The 15,799-nt window shown below is 59.8% G+C and overlaps 1 protein-coding gene and 1 long non-coding RNA gene across 11 annotated transcripts in view; one reads left to right on the forward strand and one right to left on the reverse strand.

The window, feature by feature from the left end:
• Positions 1-15,799, reverse strand: part of RBFOX3 (RNA binding fox-1 homolog 3) — a 376,035-nt gene that overhangs the window by 11,304 nt on the left and 348,932 nt on the right. For 7 of the 9 annotated variants that reach the window (XM_066381457.1, XM_066381461.1, XM_066381459.1 and 4 more), the window contains 4 exons: positions 11,475-11,729; positions 4,746-4,883; positions 2,247-2,300; positions 1,360-1,452 (listed from right to left, as the gene is read on the reverse strand). In XM_066381457.1, the coding sequence (XP_066237554.1) occupies positions 1,360-1,452; positions 2,247-2,300; positions 4,746-4,883; positions 11,475-11,729 (540 nt within the window). The remainder of the gene's footprint in view (positions 1-1,359; positions 1,453-2,246; positions 2,301-4,745; positions 4,884-11,474; positions 11,730-15,799) is intronic. The other 2 variants (XM_066381464.1, XM_066381458.1) reach the window with 1 other exon arrangement.
• Positions 528-15,184, forward strand: LOC136403092 (uncharacterized). 2 transcript variants are annotated; one of them, XR_010751097.1, is made up of 3 exons: positions 528-642; positions 10,154-10,309; positions 14,212-15,184. It is a non-coding gene; the product is annotated as an uncharacterized lncRNA (long non-coding RNA). The 2 variants fall into 2 exon arrangements; XR_010751096.1 differs by lacking the exon at positions 528-642 and adding an exon at positions 5,683-5,920.

The raw sequence follows: 15,799 nt of genomic DNA on the forward strand, positions 1-15,799 counted from the left end.
GGAAGTCCTGGGGCGCCCAGGCAGAGGCACAGGACAGCCTCTGCTGCCAGCCTGGCCTCCAGCCTCTCTCTGCTGTGCTGCCCTGCCTCTGGGGCACCTTGGCCACGACTGCCCCCAGCACTGGGCAGGGCCTGCTCTGCCCCAGGCCCAGGCCCTTGGCTCAGGCACTGTGTCCTGACTCACTGGCTCCTGACCTTCACATGGCTGTTCTGCAAACCAAGTCCCAGCCTCTCTCTGGCAACCCAGGGTCAATGGAGAAGCTGGCTGGTGGCCTCTCCTCAAAGTGTTCTCAGGTCAGCTCACAGACCTGCCCCCAAGACAGCCTCCACCCCAGGCGGCACTAATATGGCCACCCCTCTGCCCATTCCTCTGAGGTCAGATCTTCCTGATGGGCCCATGTGCCCACGGGGGACAAGGCCAGTGAGGGAGGGCAGGAGGGTGCCAAGGATGTGGTTCCGTTACCCAGTCCTCTAAGTCCCTGGTCATACTACTCAGGGAGCCGCAAGGAGGAAGTGGGCCTCTGCAGAAGGGAGCAGAGAGCAGGGCAGGGAGCAGAGCCTGAGCAAGGAGCCAGTGTCAGCCTCTGGGGCCTTGGGTCACAGCCTCAGGTGCCACTGGGTGCTGGGCCAGACCCTGGCCAAGGTCGGTACCTCCAGTACTCTGTCCTTTGGGAACCCTCCCCCCAGAGCTCTCCACTGCCCTTCTTGTAAGCTGTGTGCTAGCTGCTGACCCCTCCCTCTCCACCACCCTTGGCTGTCCTGCCATGGAGGAGCCCAGCTCCCAGACCCCCAGCACTGCTGACGCGTGGCCCTCTGGGAAGTGACGAGGAAGTGGTGTGTGTGTGTGTGGGGGGGTTGCCTCCTCTTCCTGCTGCTCCTCAGGTCTGGTTCATGTTCTAGGCTCTTACCACTTGCTCCTGACCCTGTGTGTGTGTGTGGGGGGGGGTGAGGGCAGGGGCAAACTGCAGGCTAGGAGGCAGATGCTGGCCCCTATGAGAGGGGTTGGGGGATGAATGGTCCCCTCTCAACTAGGGGACCAACAAGGCTGGCCATGGCCCTTGGAGCTGCCAAGCCTCAAACATGATTTCTGGAGTCCTCCCAGTACCTGGCCGATGCCCCCTTCAGGGGTTCTCTTTCAGGAAGGAGAGGAGGAAGGGAAGGGGACCCTTTGGTGGGCCTGAAGTCTAGTCCCACAAGGGCAGCAGGCCCACTAGGCCCTGGCCTCAGTGTGGCCCTGCCCTGCCCCTATCAACACCCTGTTCCAGGGAGCCTGTCCTGGTGCTCTGCAGGGCAGCAGGGGAACTGAGGCAGGGGACCCGGGGTGACAGGCGTCCCTGCGGTAGCACACTTATCTGAGCACCTCAATTTTCCGTCCCTCTACGATCGTCCCATTCAGCTTCTCCCGGGCTCGGTCAGCATCTGAGCTAGTTTCAAAAGTTACAAACCCAAAACCCTGTGAGCAGAGAAGGACAGACACGAAGAGAAAGACATAGGATGAGAAAAAGAAAAAAACAAGAGGAGGCATGGGGTGGGGGCAGGGCCAAGGGGAAGGAGAGAAAAAGGGGGGGAGAGAAAGAAAGGGGGGTTGAGTCAGCTGAGTTGAAGGAGAGACTCAGGCAGCCCAGAGGTCTGTCCTGGTGCCACCAGCATGGTGCTCAGGAAGGGTAGGGCCCCAGCTCAAATGTGGCCTTAGCCCAGCCTGAGCTTACCACCTGGCCTCCCGAAGGGGACCGGTGAAAGGGACAAGAGACACTGACCCTGCTGGGGTCCAGGACTGTTGCCCTAACCCCACCTGGGGGCCCGAAGCTTCGTGTCAGGACCTGAGGGGGAGCAGCCCCACCCACCTGCACCCGAGAAGCCTGGGGGGGCAGTGCCTTCCTGTCCCAGAGCAGGAAGCAGGGTTCATCTTTGCTGGGCACTTTCCAGCCTGCCCACCCTGTAGCCTCACCCCCGAGCCTCAGGGCTGGCTCCAGGCCGGCCCCTGACCCCCTGGAGGAGCTCCCAGTGCAGACAGAGAGGTCCTGGCAGCTTAGAGAGAAGGAGGTGTCAGCAGCGGCAGCGACAGCAACAACACAGACAGTGGGGGGGGGGGGGGGAAGGGGGCGGAGGAGGGGAATACAAGCACCCGTGTCGCTCAGGGGTCCTCGGGTGCGAAGCTCTCCAGGAAGGAAACGCACATGTCACACGTTAGCCTGGCAGGACCTACAGCCGGCGCGGTAATGGTGGCGGCCTCTGGGCGGCACCCACCTTGGAGCCCCGCTCGTTAAAAATGATCTCCACGTCTAAAATTTTTCCGAATTGCTGCAGAAACAGAGGGGGTGGGAGAGACAGGATATGGTGGGTTCAGATTGCTGGCCGGGCAGCCTACACCCCAGGAGCCCCTCACCGCTGCTGCCGAGACTGGTCCTCTGCTCTGGTTCCCCTTCCAGCCTGGCACAGGAGAGGAGAGCACTTGGAGCTTGGAGCAGCATGAGGGGGCAGGGACACCCTCCCCACCTCCCTGTGGAGAGAGCTTTCCCTCCAGGATGGGACCCCATCTCCATGCTGGGGCTGTGGTTGGTGACAGGGGTGAGCACAGCGTAACCATCACCAGTGTCCCTCTCCTTTCTCTGCGGGACTTTGGCACATGTTGCTGACACACACCCCTGATTCACACTAAAGGGTAAGGACTATGGAAAAGTCCTTCACAAGAAGTGGGAGCTGGGCCCTGGCCGGTTGGCTCAGCGGTAGAGCGTCGGCCTAGCGTGAGGAGGACCCGGGTTCGATTCCCGGCCAGGGCACACAGGAGAAGCGCCCATTTGCTTCTCCACCCCTCCGCCGCGCCTTCCTCTCTGTCTCTCTCTTCCCCTCCCGCAGCCAAGGCTCCATTGGAGCAAAGATGGCCCGGGCGCTGGGGATGGCTCGCCTCTGCCTCAGGCGCTAGAGTGGCTCTGGTCGCAACATGGCGACGCCCCAGAGGGGCAGAGCATCGCCCCCTGGTGGGCAGAGCGTCGCCCCTGGTGGGCGTGCCGGGTGGATCCCGGTCGGGCGCATGCGGGAGTCTGTCTGACTGTCTCTCCCTGTTTCCAGCTTCAGAAAAATGAAAAATGAAAAAAAAAAAAAAAAAAAAGAAGTGGGAGCTGGGAGGGAGCAGGACTCCCTGGGAGAGAAAGTGAGGCCTGTGGTGGCTGGGGCCAGGCCTTCTGAGCACCCACGACAGGACCCAGACTCCTCTGCCTGGCCAGGGCGTACCAGCTGGGTGGGCTCAGACGCTCTGGCTTCCCCTTCCTGCCCTGCCACCGGCCTGGAACTGACAGGGGCAGCCCTGTCTCTCACTGATGAGTGAGACAGTCAGCCTGGGACAAGGTGCCCCAAGTGCCAGCGAGGTCCTGAAGGACCTGTCCTGAAACCTCCAGTGCATACAATGACGGGGTTCCTTTTCACCCCAAAACATCCCAGAGGCGGGTGAAACGGGGGCAGCAAGGCAACATGGAGCCAGTCAGCAATGCAATCCCAGCTCTGCCAGAAAGGGAAGAAGGTGCCCGCCCTGGTGCCGGGCCAAGGGAGCTGATGGCACCGTGTAGGGGTGGGTGAGACGACCCCTGAGGCCAGTGAGCTAGTGAGAGTATAGGCCCAGGACAGTGAGACTCCACAATGCAGCTGCTTTAAGTGGGGCTCCAGGCTCAGAGAGGGTGGGCAGATGCATGGGTCCAGGGCTGAGAGGGGCAGAACCTTCATCTGATGATTCTAAATCCTGCCAGCACCCACAGGCCTAAGCCCCAAATCCAAAGGTGCCTGGCCGTCGAGAAGGGGAGTGTATTTCCAGGTCAGGCATGGGTGCTTGGTCCTCCTGAGGCTGTTCCCTGGGCACCTCCCTGAAAAGTCCCGCCAGGGGTGGGGGTGGCATGGGGGGTTCAGGACCAGATCCTGTCTAGCTAGTGGCGGAGGGAGGGGTGACAGCACAGGCAGAGGAAAAGTTTGAGTGACAAGGCAGGGAGAGTGAACATGGCCCAGGTGCATGTGGCCTCCGTGGTGGGCAGTCAGGAGCTGAGTGACTGTACCGCTCCAGGCCGAATGCCTGGCTGCCACCCACCCGCCCACCTGCTCAGCAGCCCAGCACGCAGTGGGCGTCAGCACCTGCCGAGGGCTCCACTAAGAACAGAGTGACTACAGGTCTACAGGGCTCATGGTGGCTCTCACAGCAACCCTGCAAGTGCCTGACATCCCTCAGCACTCGATCTAGGAACAGACCCGGAGAAATAAGGGAAGAAGTCGACAGGCACTGGCTTCCCATCAAGTGTGTGTTCTCCTATGGCCCCAGCCCTGGAGCCCGGAAGGCGCAGGCCCAGAGAGGCGGAGTGCCCAGCCCAAGGCACATAGCAGAGGCAGGGGCTGAATGGCTGCTGGGCGAGGAAGGAGGTGGACTGCCCCTCCCGGTGCCCTTAGAGGAGCAAGGAATCCTGAGCCCTCTGCCAGAAGACAGCAACAGATTAATAACTTAAAGGGCATTGGCTTTGGCCTTGAGGGGATCCTACGAAGTCTGAGGACAGGCGGTAGAGAGGTAGGCCGATGCCTGGCAAGGGGTCGGCAGCTATAGCAGGTCCCACTACTCTTGAGCTGTGACCCTCCTCGTCCCTCCCTCCCACTGCACATGCTCAGGTCAGAGCTGGCTGGACTGGGAGGCAGTGAGGGCAGGAGACCCCAGGGAGCCACTGTGGCACCTTGGCCCGTGCCAGAGGCTGAGCCAGGAGACCCACACACACTCACCCCGAACATCTGCCGCAGGTCAGGGTCCCTGAACCGGAAGGGGATGTTGGAGACGTGAAGCCGCTTGGGCTGCTGCTTCTCTGTGGGGTCGGAGGGATGGAGCGGCTGGGTATCCGTCTGTGCTGCCTCGTCTGTCAGCTGTGGGGAGAAGATCGGGGTGAGGGGCTCTCTCAGCTCCCAGCCCACACTGGGAGGAAGCAGTGTCCAAAACCAGGTCCTCCCAACCTCTCGGTCTCCCTCTCCCGGGCCAGGGGGCTGGATCCTCCAGGGAATCTGGGCAGATGTGCTCATGGGACACGCACAGCAGCAGCCGAGCCTCAGAGCTGCCCCCCCCCCCCCGCCTCTGCCTCAGCGGTGCCTGTGACACTAGAGCAAGGCCAGGCCTCCTTGTCCCCATGTGCCTCTGCTTCTCCACCTGGTCCAGGTCTGACCATGGTCCCTCAGCTCCGTGAACTGGTTCTCAAAGTCCTGGGTTTGCCCTTTGCCTAGACAGGGGAGCACTCCGGTTTCAAGGCCTGATGAGAAAGTGGACATTTCTGAACCTGCAGCTGGCCACACTTGTCTACAGGGGTGCCGCCCCAGCCCACGGCCACCTGGGGGCTGTCTGTTATTCCAGCCCCACTCTGCTGCTCAGCACTCTGGGAGCCATGGTTTTCAAAGGCACAGAGTGACCTTGTAAGTTCTGTCCTTTATAGCTAGCTGGTCCTCATTTTGGACCCAGACATTGTTTTAACAGAGGGGCTCCAAAAGGCCTGGGTCTCAGGAAACAAAGCTGCCAGTAAGCAGGAATCGCACCCCCCCAGCAGCTTCCTGTGAGCAGGGGGCTGGGATGAGGCCCTGTGGCAGCTCAGTGTCAGGCAGGGCAGTGAGCAGGTTGGCTGGCGGTGTGGGCGAGACTCCTCCCCGGTGAACTTCTCCATGGGCGGGCCGCCAGCTCACCGCCAGGCTGGCTGGCACCCTGGGTCTGTCCCTGCTGAACTTCCAGTGCTGAAGGCCTTCAGCAGGCGCTCCACCAACGCTGGCTGGGTGATGAGAGGCTGCTGACTGAGCTGCCTGGTGAACTCACCATGACTGGGGATGCCTGAAGCCCTCTGTATGCCACTGGGGGCATCCCAGAACTGCTGACTGCCAGCTGGTGACAACTCTTCTCAGCTCACTTGTGGGCAAGTTGGAGTGTTAGTGTCCAGGGGGCATTCTCTGTGGTGACAGACGGGGTGGGTGGACAAGATGCCTGGCTTCCTGCCATGGGACTGTGCTGCCCTCACATACCACAGTGGGGGGTGAGAACAAAACTTTTATTTTCTCCTTCCCTTTCCTGGCTCTTCCTGGCTCTCCTTGGGGGTTTTCTTGGTGTCATCTCCCCAATGTGCTGCTTGGCTTGCATTCTTGTCTCGGCTTCTAGGACAGGACCCCAGCTGAAGGTGTGTTTTGGGGGGCACTGGCCCTCGGAAAGCCACTTGAGCCTTTCTGCTATGCCTGGAGAGAGCGAAGGCAGAGGGTGGGTCCTCTGAGCCCATGTTGGAATTTGTACAAGTTGGTGGCCATGGTCTCCCATGTGGCCTGGGGAGCAGAGGCAGCTGGCCAGCACGAGAGGCTGGAAGCCACTTTCTGGTGGGTGTCAGCCACAGGCCACCAGAGGAGCACTGACCAGTACAAGTCCCCCAAAGTTAGGACAGGTGAGCAGGGTGAGGCCGCTGTGCTTGAGGGGTAGAGGCCCACTCAAAGGCACAGTACAGCTATGGCTGTGGTCACCCTCTGAATTCCTGACTGGTTATTCTCCAAGGCCGTCCTGGTCACCCTGTCTGGAAGAATGTCACCATCCCTCCCAGCCTGTGCTCAGCCAGGAGGCCTCTGGCCAGCTTGCAGCTGCTATAGGAGAGGGGAGGGAACATTACCGAGTCCCCGGCTAGTGAGGGGGACCGAGGACACACTTCCAGGTGACAAGCTGGGAAAGGGTCTTGAAGGCTGCAGGAGCTTCCCGTTCAAATGTCCCTTAGACTCTGCATTCTCGTGTTGAGAAGTATGCTCAGTGTAGGGTGCCAGGCATGGGCCTGAAGCTACCATCCTCGCATGACCTGTGTCTCCGCAGCTCAGGCACCTTGTGCAGCAAGCCCAGTGCTGACGGGTGTTGTGTTCTCTCAGCCCTTTGTCAGGCTGTGAGAGGAATGTGTGCCCATGGGTGAGCTGGGCTGTTGGTGATCAGCAAGTGCCACTCCTGGAAGCATCTGTGGAACAGCTGGCAGGAGGAACTGGGGTAGCTGGTATACAGAGTCTGGGCTGGCCTGCACCAGGACTGTGCTCTTGATGGGCACTGCCAGGCAGCTGCCTGGAGGCTCCTCCCAGCCAGCTGTGACCTAGTGATGCCCAACAGTGTGCCTGTCCCCAGTTCTCCTGCCTTGGCCCCACTTCTTGCAGAAAGCAAGCCTGCACTGGGCCCCCAGAGAGCTTGTCTGTGTGTTAGCTGCTTCTTGCAGAGGTCTGGGCCTCACTTTCTGGCTACCGCAGGTGTGGCTTGCCATGTTGTGCTCATGATGGGCCCAGTGCCCTTTGTCATACCCTCATGGCCACCGGGCATTCCTCGGCTGCTCCTGGCCATAGTTGACTAATGGAGCCACTCAGATTTGGGAATCCAGCCAGGAGACAGACATGCAATGCTGACTTCAAGCCAGCAGAGGGCAGTGTTTAACCTAGCTGGGAGGCTTGGCAGACCATGGGAGAAGGAGCTTATTGGGTGTCAACAAGGTCCAGATCCCCTCCAAAGGCCCTGAGAGGAACAGCCGAGGGCAAAGTAGGAGACTTGAAGGGAGTGGCCCAGGGTGGGGGGACTAAGGCACAAGTGCAGCCCAGACACTAGTAAGGAAGGAGCCCCTGGCCCCAAGTGCAGCTGTGCCCACAGGCAGATAAATGGGCTTGGTGGCTGTAAAATTTTAAGATGTGCTGAGAAACCCCAGTGTCATGGCACACTGGCTACCGGGGGGAGGGAGACAGAGGCCTGCCCATCATCTATCACAGTGGTCCAGGCAGCCGGCACTGCCTCTCTGGGGGCACTCTTTGCCTTCAGGCACAGAAACATAAAGCAACACTAACGACACCCCTTTCCCTCCCACGGCTGGTTTTGGTGGCTTTGCTTCTGTGTCCTTCCCCATCTCTGTGCCACTGTAGCTGTCATGTCTCCTCCGGCCTCCCCTTCCAAGGACAGGAGCTGGCCCTGGTGGATTAGGGGTGGGTCTCAGATGTTACCCAGCACATCTCCGACCCTCCCCGTCCTCCAAGGAGCCTGCAGACCCCTTCACCAGGCTTCCCCGAGCCCAGCCGAGGGAGGGGCCAGGAAAGCCCTGTGCAGGGGCCAGCGGGTCTAGGGAGATCTTGGCGCAGACGATGACCTGTGCCCATTGCTGGGCCAGAGAGTCTGCTGACATGAGACCAGGTGAAGTGGGTCTCCCTTCTGCACAGCCCCGTCCCCTCTCACAGCTGTTCCTGCAGAGCCTCCTGGGGACTTGTGTGATGACCGTCAGCTGCTTGCCAATGTGGCTCACCCTGGTGGGCAGTGAGTTGGCTTCAGAGGAGGTGTTTCCACTGGTGGCCTCCAGTTGTCTGTTCATGATGTTTTGTTCCAAACCGGGGGCACTAGGAAGCCCCTCAGTTGCAGCTGTGTGTCCACTGTGGGCTGTTTGAACGATGCCACCTTCTAGGTCTTGGCTGCTGCTGCACCTGTTGGATTGGTACAAACGGTGTCATCTGCTTCTTCTTTTTTTTTTCTGTATTTTTCTGAAGTGAGAAGTGGTGCAGCAGAGCAACAGACTCCCGCATGCGCCTGACCGGGACCCACCCGGCATGCTCACCAGGGGAAGATGCTTTCCCCACCTGGGCCATTGTTCCGTTGCAACCGGAGCCATTCTAGCACCTGGGCCTTTGCTCCATTGGAGCCTCTGCTGTGGGAGGGGAAGAGAGAGATAAAGGAGAGAGAGAAGCAGACAGGAGCTTCTCCTGTGTCCTAGCCTGGAATCAAACCCAGGACTTCCACACGCTGGGCTGATCCTCTACTGCTGAGCCAAATGGCCAGGGCTTATCTGCTTGCATTTTGCCAATATGGTGGCCGCATGGCTGGGTCTCATCCTGTCATCTCTTCACCTGCCTCTCCACCCCACACTCCAACATGGAACACACTCCTAGGACCAAGAATGCAGGGAGTAAAGGATACCACTCTTGGCAGACTTCCTGCCGCAGCAGGGCCTGCTTGTGGGGGAGGAGAGGCCCAGTGCAAAGATGAGGCGGCTTCAGAGGAAGGTGCAAAGAGTGGGAGGAGTTTCTGGGAGAAGCCCCTCTGGCTGTCCCAGGACTCAGCGTGGGCAGGTGAGTGGAAGGACACCTGCAGGGGTCCCATGATACGTTGCATGATGAGTGCTCTGGGAGGTGGTCCCCAAACTATACTTTAGGGGGCTGCAGAATAGTGAGGCTGTCCCCATCCATCAGCAGCTCCAGTCATGCTGTGTCCCACGCTGACTTTTGCCAAAAGGACGTAGATGACAAGGAAAGTCCCATGCGGGAAAGGCAGGTCTGAACAAAAGCTGGGAGCTGGCATAGGCTGCTACTCTGTCCCTCCCGACCCTAACACGGGGCTGCCTGGGGCAGGCCCAGAGGAGGCTTGGGAGGACAGGGGACAGCTGACGGGCACAGGTGTTCAGCCTTCAGGTGGGGTGCTGGCAGCTTCTCTGGGCAGAAGGTGGCTCCTGGACCCTCAGAGCAGGATGGGGCATTGGCCACTCTCTCCAGCTCTGCCGGGATACATGCTCTGGGGCCAGAGTGCTCACGCCTGAGGCGGCAGCCCAGGTCTCACCAGGCAGCACCAGTGACTTCCGTAACGGCTCCTTCGGCCCAGGGCCTAGAGAAGACCGGTTCGTCCTCCTAGTCCCCAGGTGGCATACCTGCAGACCCTGATCCCTCACAGGGCCTGAGGAGACCCGGGCCAGAGGAAGGATGGAAGGTCAGGCTGGTGTCCCCCAGGATGGGCACTTTACGTTTGGCCAGAGAAGTGAGCCTCCTCCTCTCTCAGTGTGGACTTCTCTCCGGTACTCTGGGGTTCCCCAAGGCCCATGGACTCTAATAGCCACAGAGGCCACAACTGGCCCTTTCGACTTTTATGTCCTTGGCTGGTGGGACCCGATGGCCATTATGAGGCAGGGCCGGTAGTTGCTTCTGGGTACCCAGTGCTGTTCAGTGCCTGGCTCACAGTAGGCGCCCTGCTCGCCTGCTGAGCGAAGGCAGACTGAGTGTGTCCTATCAGGCTGTGCTGGGGCCCTGCGTGGAGGTCTCAGGCTCTTTCTGCTGCATAGGTGTCAGCGGTCGGCCCCAACTTGGTGGCGTCATGCATCTGATCATCTCTTCTCCTAACACTGTTCACTTTCCAGGTGAATCTTGGGCTCACCATTTGTCTGTGAGGAGGTCATGAGGCTCCCCCCACCCCCCTGTCCACTGCAGTCCATCAGAAAGAGACCAGCCGGCCAGGTGACGCGTTCACGGCGAGCCCCTCTGGCTCTGTTCACCTCTTTTCAGAGCGTGTGCAGGTAGGTCAAGGGTCTGAGGCATCAGAAGCAGAGACAGAAGTGGGGGAGGTATAGGTGGCTCCTGGGCTGTGACCTAGGAGGCGTCAACGGGAGACAGTGCACCAGGACGGCAGAGTGCGGGAGCGTCCACTGGCTTTGAGCAGACTCAGGCTGGGCGGTGCTCCAAGCAGGGAGGAAGGGCACTGGCTGTGCCTCAGACAAGGGTCTGGTCCAGCCCGGGGGCACCTGGGTGGCTCACTCCCCAGAGAGCTTGGATGATGCTGTCCACAGGGGGAGGGCAGGTAATATTTGGTTCCACACAGCACGTTGGGAGCCAGACTGTGTTAGGAGGAGGGCCATGGGGGCACGGTGGAGGGGGCACCCGTCAGGAGCCACCAGGGTGGTGCTGCTGCTCCTGGGCAGCTCGGAGTTGCTGGCCCCTCGCCCAGCCTGCCCAGCCCGCACCGGGATGGAGCCAGCAGCGATGACTGGATGACCCCATGGCCCCAGCGTGGCGGCAGGAGTGGGCGCCTGGAGAAGGCACTGGGGAGCCCGGGAAGGCAGGGCTGTGGGCCTGGTCTCCGGGGGGCAGGCCTGGGGCAGCCTCTCCTCGCCACAGCTCTTCATGGCAGGAAAGTGCAGGGCTCAGCCCTTTCTTCTCTGAGCTGTACTACAACCACATGATTGGAGCTATCTGATTGGAGGGTGGCCAAGCAGGTAGATTACAAGTGATTAGAAATGACAGGAGAGCCTGCACCCGAGACAGCTCTGAGACCCTGCTGGGGGCCGCCTCTCCTGCTACCCGCCCTCCTGCTCGCCCCCATGACACTGGGTGGGCGAGCCCAGACCACTGGCCTTCGCCATCTCCCTCGCTTCCCGTTAACAAGTCACTAGCAGCTGGGACACACTCCACCTCCCAGATGAGGTGAGAGTTTGGCTGAAGTCTGGCCCTGGAAGCGAGTGGTGGGGGGCAGCTGGAGGTGGTGGGCCTGCTACAGGCAGGTCACTCCTAACCTGCAGTGCCTGGCTGAGCAGGTGCCTCCAAAGATGCCTGGTGTCAGATGATCAAGAGCTGTGAGGCTGGGCCCCCCCTTGCTCCAGAGCCTGCCCCTCCACCCTGGGCTCCCCTCACTGCCTTTCTGGGTGGTCCCGCTCCCTGCAGCTCACAGTGGCCAGGGCCCCTTACCGGCACTGTCTGGGCCCCAGCGATGGGCTGAGTGCTGGCCTCAGTGCCCGGCTGCTCGGGGTGGGTCTGTGCTGGTGTGTACAGGGTCATGCCGTGCTCTGGGGGCACCGGGGTCTGGCCAGAGTAGTCCTGCGTGGGGTGCGGCGGGGGTGGGGCATACTCTGCGGGGATGCCGTTCTGTGGTGGAGGGGGGTACTGGGTGGGGGGATAGGGCTGAGCCATTGCTTCAGGCGGAGCCGTGGCGTCTTGATTGCCCTGTGGAAGGAGAGAGAGAGAAGGCTGGTTAGCGTCCTGGGGAGGCCTGGACACTCACTGCACCCCCCCGGGAGCTTGTCAGTGTGGAATCTCAGCCCCACCCGGACCACCGCCTGCCAGGTGGGTGCTGTGGGAACCACTGATCTAGGGCAGCAGCCCTGGTAGAAGTCCCTTAGCCTCAGAGGGACTGGGTCCCTTGTGGTGTCAAGGGGGAGGTGGGTGGGGGCGGGTTCCTGACATTCCGCTCCCTGTCCCACATGTAGACACAATCAGAGGTAAGTTTGCAGCAGCCTCTGAACAGGTGAGACACTCTTGCCTTCTCAGGGTGTCCCCAAGGGGCAGAGTGCCCTTCCCCTGTGAGGACAGGTGCCCACTCACACTTGAGCGGCCTGGCTGCACAGAAGGACCCTTGCACAAGCATAGAGAGTCTGGCACTCAGGACGACCCTTCTCCCCATTGAGGGAAGAACCCTGTGTGTGCTCTGTGCTCACCACCACGCTGACCTGTCTCCTCTGACATCTGTCTCCAGACATCTGACATCTGTCTCCTCTCCTGTCTTCCCCACGAGACGGGCGCTCTTCCCACAGAGCATGCTGGGACTTGCTCTTTATGTTGCTGTCATTCCCTCACTATTCATCCACCTGATAACTGTTTACCGCAGCGGTTCTCAACCTGTGGGTCATGACCCCGGCGGGGGTCGAACGACCAAAACACAGGGGTCGCCTAAAGCAATTGGAAAATACATATTTATTATACAATACATTTTTAAATAAAATATGTATTTCCCCGCCGGGGTCGCAACCCACAGGTTGAGAACCACTGGTTTACCGGGAGCCTGTGGATTGGGATGGGCAGCCCCTGCCCCCGTGGGGGTCTGCAGTCCAGTGAGAGGGTGAATTTAGACACGGACCCAGAAGTTGAGTCAGTTGGTTGTTAAAGTATAAGGTGCCCAGAGAGGCCCACCCACACCAGGGTGATGGAGAGTCAGAGACCCTGCTGGGGGCTCTGCCTTCAGGCCAGGGCCCTCTCCTCAAAACCACCAGCCTGCCCATCCCCTTGTAGATGGAGGTCTGAGGTCAACTCTGTGCCCAGGGCCTAGCCTCGCCATGCTCTGTAAACCCCTAATGGCAGCCTCTGCTGTCTCAGGGCCTGATATCCCCAGCTCCTGGGCTGACCCCTGACAGCTAGTAAGCTGATGGCCTTGTCCTCCTTCTTGGGGAGGCCATGGCGTCCTCTCCTTCTGCAGAAACCGGGGCAGCATTTGCATTCCTGACAATGGGAGGGAAACAGGAACGCAGGCCCCATGCTAGAGTTCCCACCTCATTGCTCCAAGTCACCATGAAGCCCCACAACCCACTGTTAACACCCATGTTGGCAGTGTTCCCAGCTCCCAGGCGAGGGAGAAGGGTGGCCTCAGGGTGAAGGAGGACAGAGCCCAGTAGGGGGGCTGCAGCGGGGTGGAGGGGCACTCGGATGGCAAGGAAGGAGGCGGTAGGAGAGGCAGGAGGAAACTGGGAAAATGAGGGTGAGGGAGAGGTGGCTCACAAGATCAATTAACTGATAAATATTTGATTAGAGCCTTCACTAACTTACATCTGCAGAGCGCCCCTCCTCCCCACCTCCTCCAAGCCTCCGAGAAAGGGAGGCTCCCCTCTCATCTGCCTCCTTCTCACCCCACCCCAACTTTTCCCAGTCTCCTTTTCCCCATGTCCCATCCGGGCTGAGTGAAAGCTGCCATTCACTCCCACCAGTGGGAGTGGACCCACCACTGAAGCCCAGAGCTCAGACTATTAGGGAACCTGCAACACAAAGGTGGGCTTACTCGGCAGGGCAGGGGTGCCGAGTGCCAGGGTCTGAAAGGGTGTGGGTACGCAGGAGGCCGTGTGAGGTGAGACAACTAGGAACATTTGAAATGTGGCGATAAAGTCAGCACATCCCAGTATACAAACGACGTGAGCTCACTCACTTCCCTCCAGCCCACAGACTGAACTCGACTTCTTCGCCACTGCACAGCTACGGAAACTGAGGCGGCTTGTCAGGCTGGTGCTTGGAGGAACCAGGATAGGCGCTCGGGCTGCCTGGCTCCCACACCTGCCCTTCTGTTCCACTGTGCACAGCCATGGTCCCTCACAGGAGGGTCCCGAGAGGGATGTGGGATGCACAGGGAGGGGCTCCAATCCCCCCTCTCAGGCAGCAGGTGGTCCTAGGTGCCTGTTTATCCTCTCTGAATAGGTTTCCCTGACAAGTAACCATTTGGTGCTCTGGACGGTGGGTTGAGTGAATGGATGGATGGATAGGTGGATGGATGGATGGATGGATGGATGGATGAGTAGGTGAATAGATGGATTGATGGATGGGTGGATAAATGGGGGTAGATGGATGGATGGGTGGGTGGATGCATGGATGGACAGATAAGTAGATGAATAGATGGGTTAAAGTTTAAAGGCCATGGTTGAGTCACTTATCCACCCTCCCTTTGCAGACTTGTCCCTCTCTCCTGTCATCTCATTTGCTTGGCAAAACTGGTGAGATGCAGCCCGACTCTCCTCGCTCCATGGCCCGCACTGCGGGAGAAAACCACAGAACCCCCCTGAACAAGTCACTTCAGACCGACAAGCACCACCCCGAGTGGCCGGGCACCACCTCTCAGCTCTCACACCCTGGGACCACTTGACTCTTCCACCTTGTCAACAACCCTCTAGGCTTTCTCCCTTATCCTCACTCCTGCTGATGGACTGGCTGCCTGTTTTCTGCAGGAAATGGAAGGGAACGTCCAGCTCAGCAGCTCACCTACCTGCCTTGTGTCCTGTACTCTGCCTTCCCTCATGTCCCAGGGATGGATGTCCCCAGTCCTGTCTATGGCCAATACCTTCTGTTGCAGCCTGGGGTCCAGTCCTTCCCACACCATGTGCTCACAGCTCAGGCCTTCGCTGCCGTGTCTCCCATAACAGGGAAAAAACCCTCCTTGACCACAGCTCCGCCAGCCTATAAACCCAACACACTATTTCCTATAGAGCCAAGTTTCTCCAATGAGCTGCCTACACCTGCAGCCCCCAGTTCCTGGACTCTGACCTTCTTAATCCCACTCCAAGCCACATTCCCGGGCGCTGTTCCCTGCGAGGCCCTCTGTCAGGGCCTGTACTTGCCTGCCCTAGAGGGCATTCTGGCCCAGCAAGGTGGTAATGGCGGCTGGATGGCACTGAGTTCCGAAGGGAAACCGAGGGCCACAGACACAGAAGGACAGGACTGACTCCGGGGGACGAGGGAAGATGTCCCCAGGAGGGTGTGTGTGGCTGGGGTTCTGTGAATGACTGAGCCTGGTGTCTGCCATCTGCCCAACTAGGCCCCTCTCCCCTCTCTGAGAGGAGACCTGTGTGGACTGGGTCCTGCACTGTCCCTGGTGGTCCCACCTTGCCCCACCCACAAGACAGTGCTGTAATAGAGTCTCCTTGTAAATAAACTTGAGTAATTTATCTGAGTGAGTGACTTGTTTCCTGTTGGACTCTGATGCTATAGCGACCTGCAATGGAAGGGCTTGTCTTGGACAGGGGACAGGGAGGGCTCTGGACAGGGAAGGCCCGGTCAGCTTCTTAGGGAAGGTCTGTGGCTATCGGCCCAGTTGTGGCTCCTACACTCTGGTGGGACTGCCCTTGGCACCAGTACCCTGAGCACTGGCCCAACACCTCCATTTCTGGGTGGCCCTGGGCTCGGCCTTACCTCTTGGTTTATGGAAGGAGACAGTGACTCATCTGCTTGCAGGCAGGGGCTGGGTGGGAGCACCCTCCATCTTCAAGATCTAGAGCTAAGACCCCCCCCCCCAAATGTCTCTGCCCACATCACCGCATTCCCGTGTTCCCTGTCAGTGTGTTCCCGTCCTGTGGAGTGAGGGTCCCTTGTGTGTGTATGAGGGGTGACGGTATGGCAGGATGCTGGGGGGGAGAGTGAAGGAGAAAGCAGTGGGGTGTGTGAGTGTGCAGAAGCAGAGAGTTAATACAGAGTCCCTTCCAGTCCTGCCAGGCCACTTCCCTCCACTCTCTCTGCTCATGGCCCCTCCAGGACAATTAGGCTAA

Source organism: Saccopteryx leptura, chromosome 4 (genome assembly GCF_036850995.1).
Source record: "Saccopteryx leptura isolate mSacLep1 chromosome 4, mSacLep1_pri_phased_curated, whole genome shotgun sequence".
NCBI lineage: Eukaryota > Metazoa > Chordata > Mammalia > Chiroptera > Emballonuridae > Saccopteryx > Saccopteryx leptura.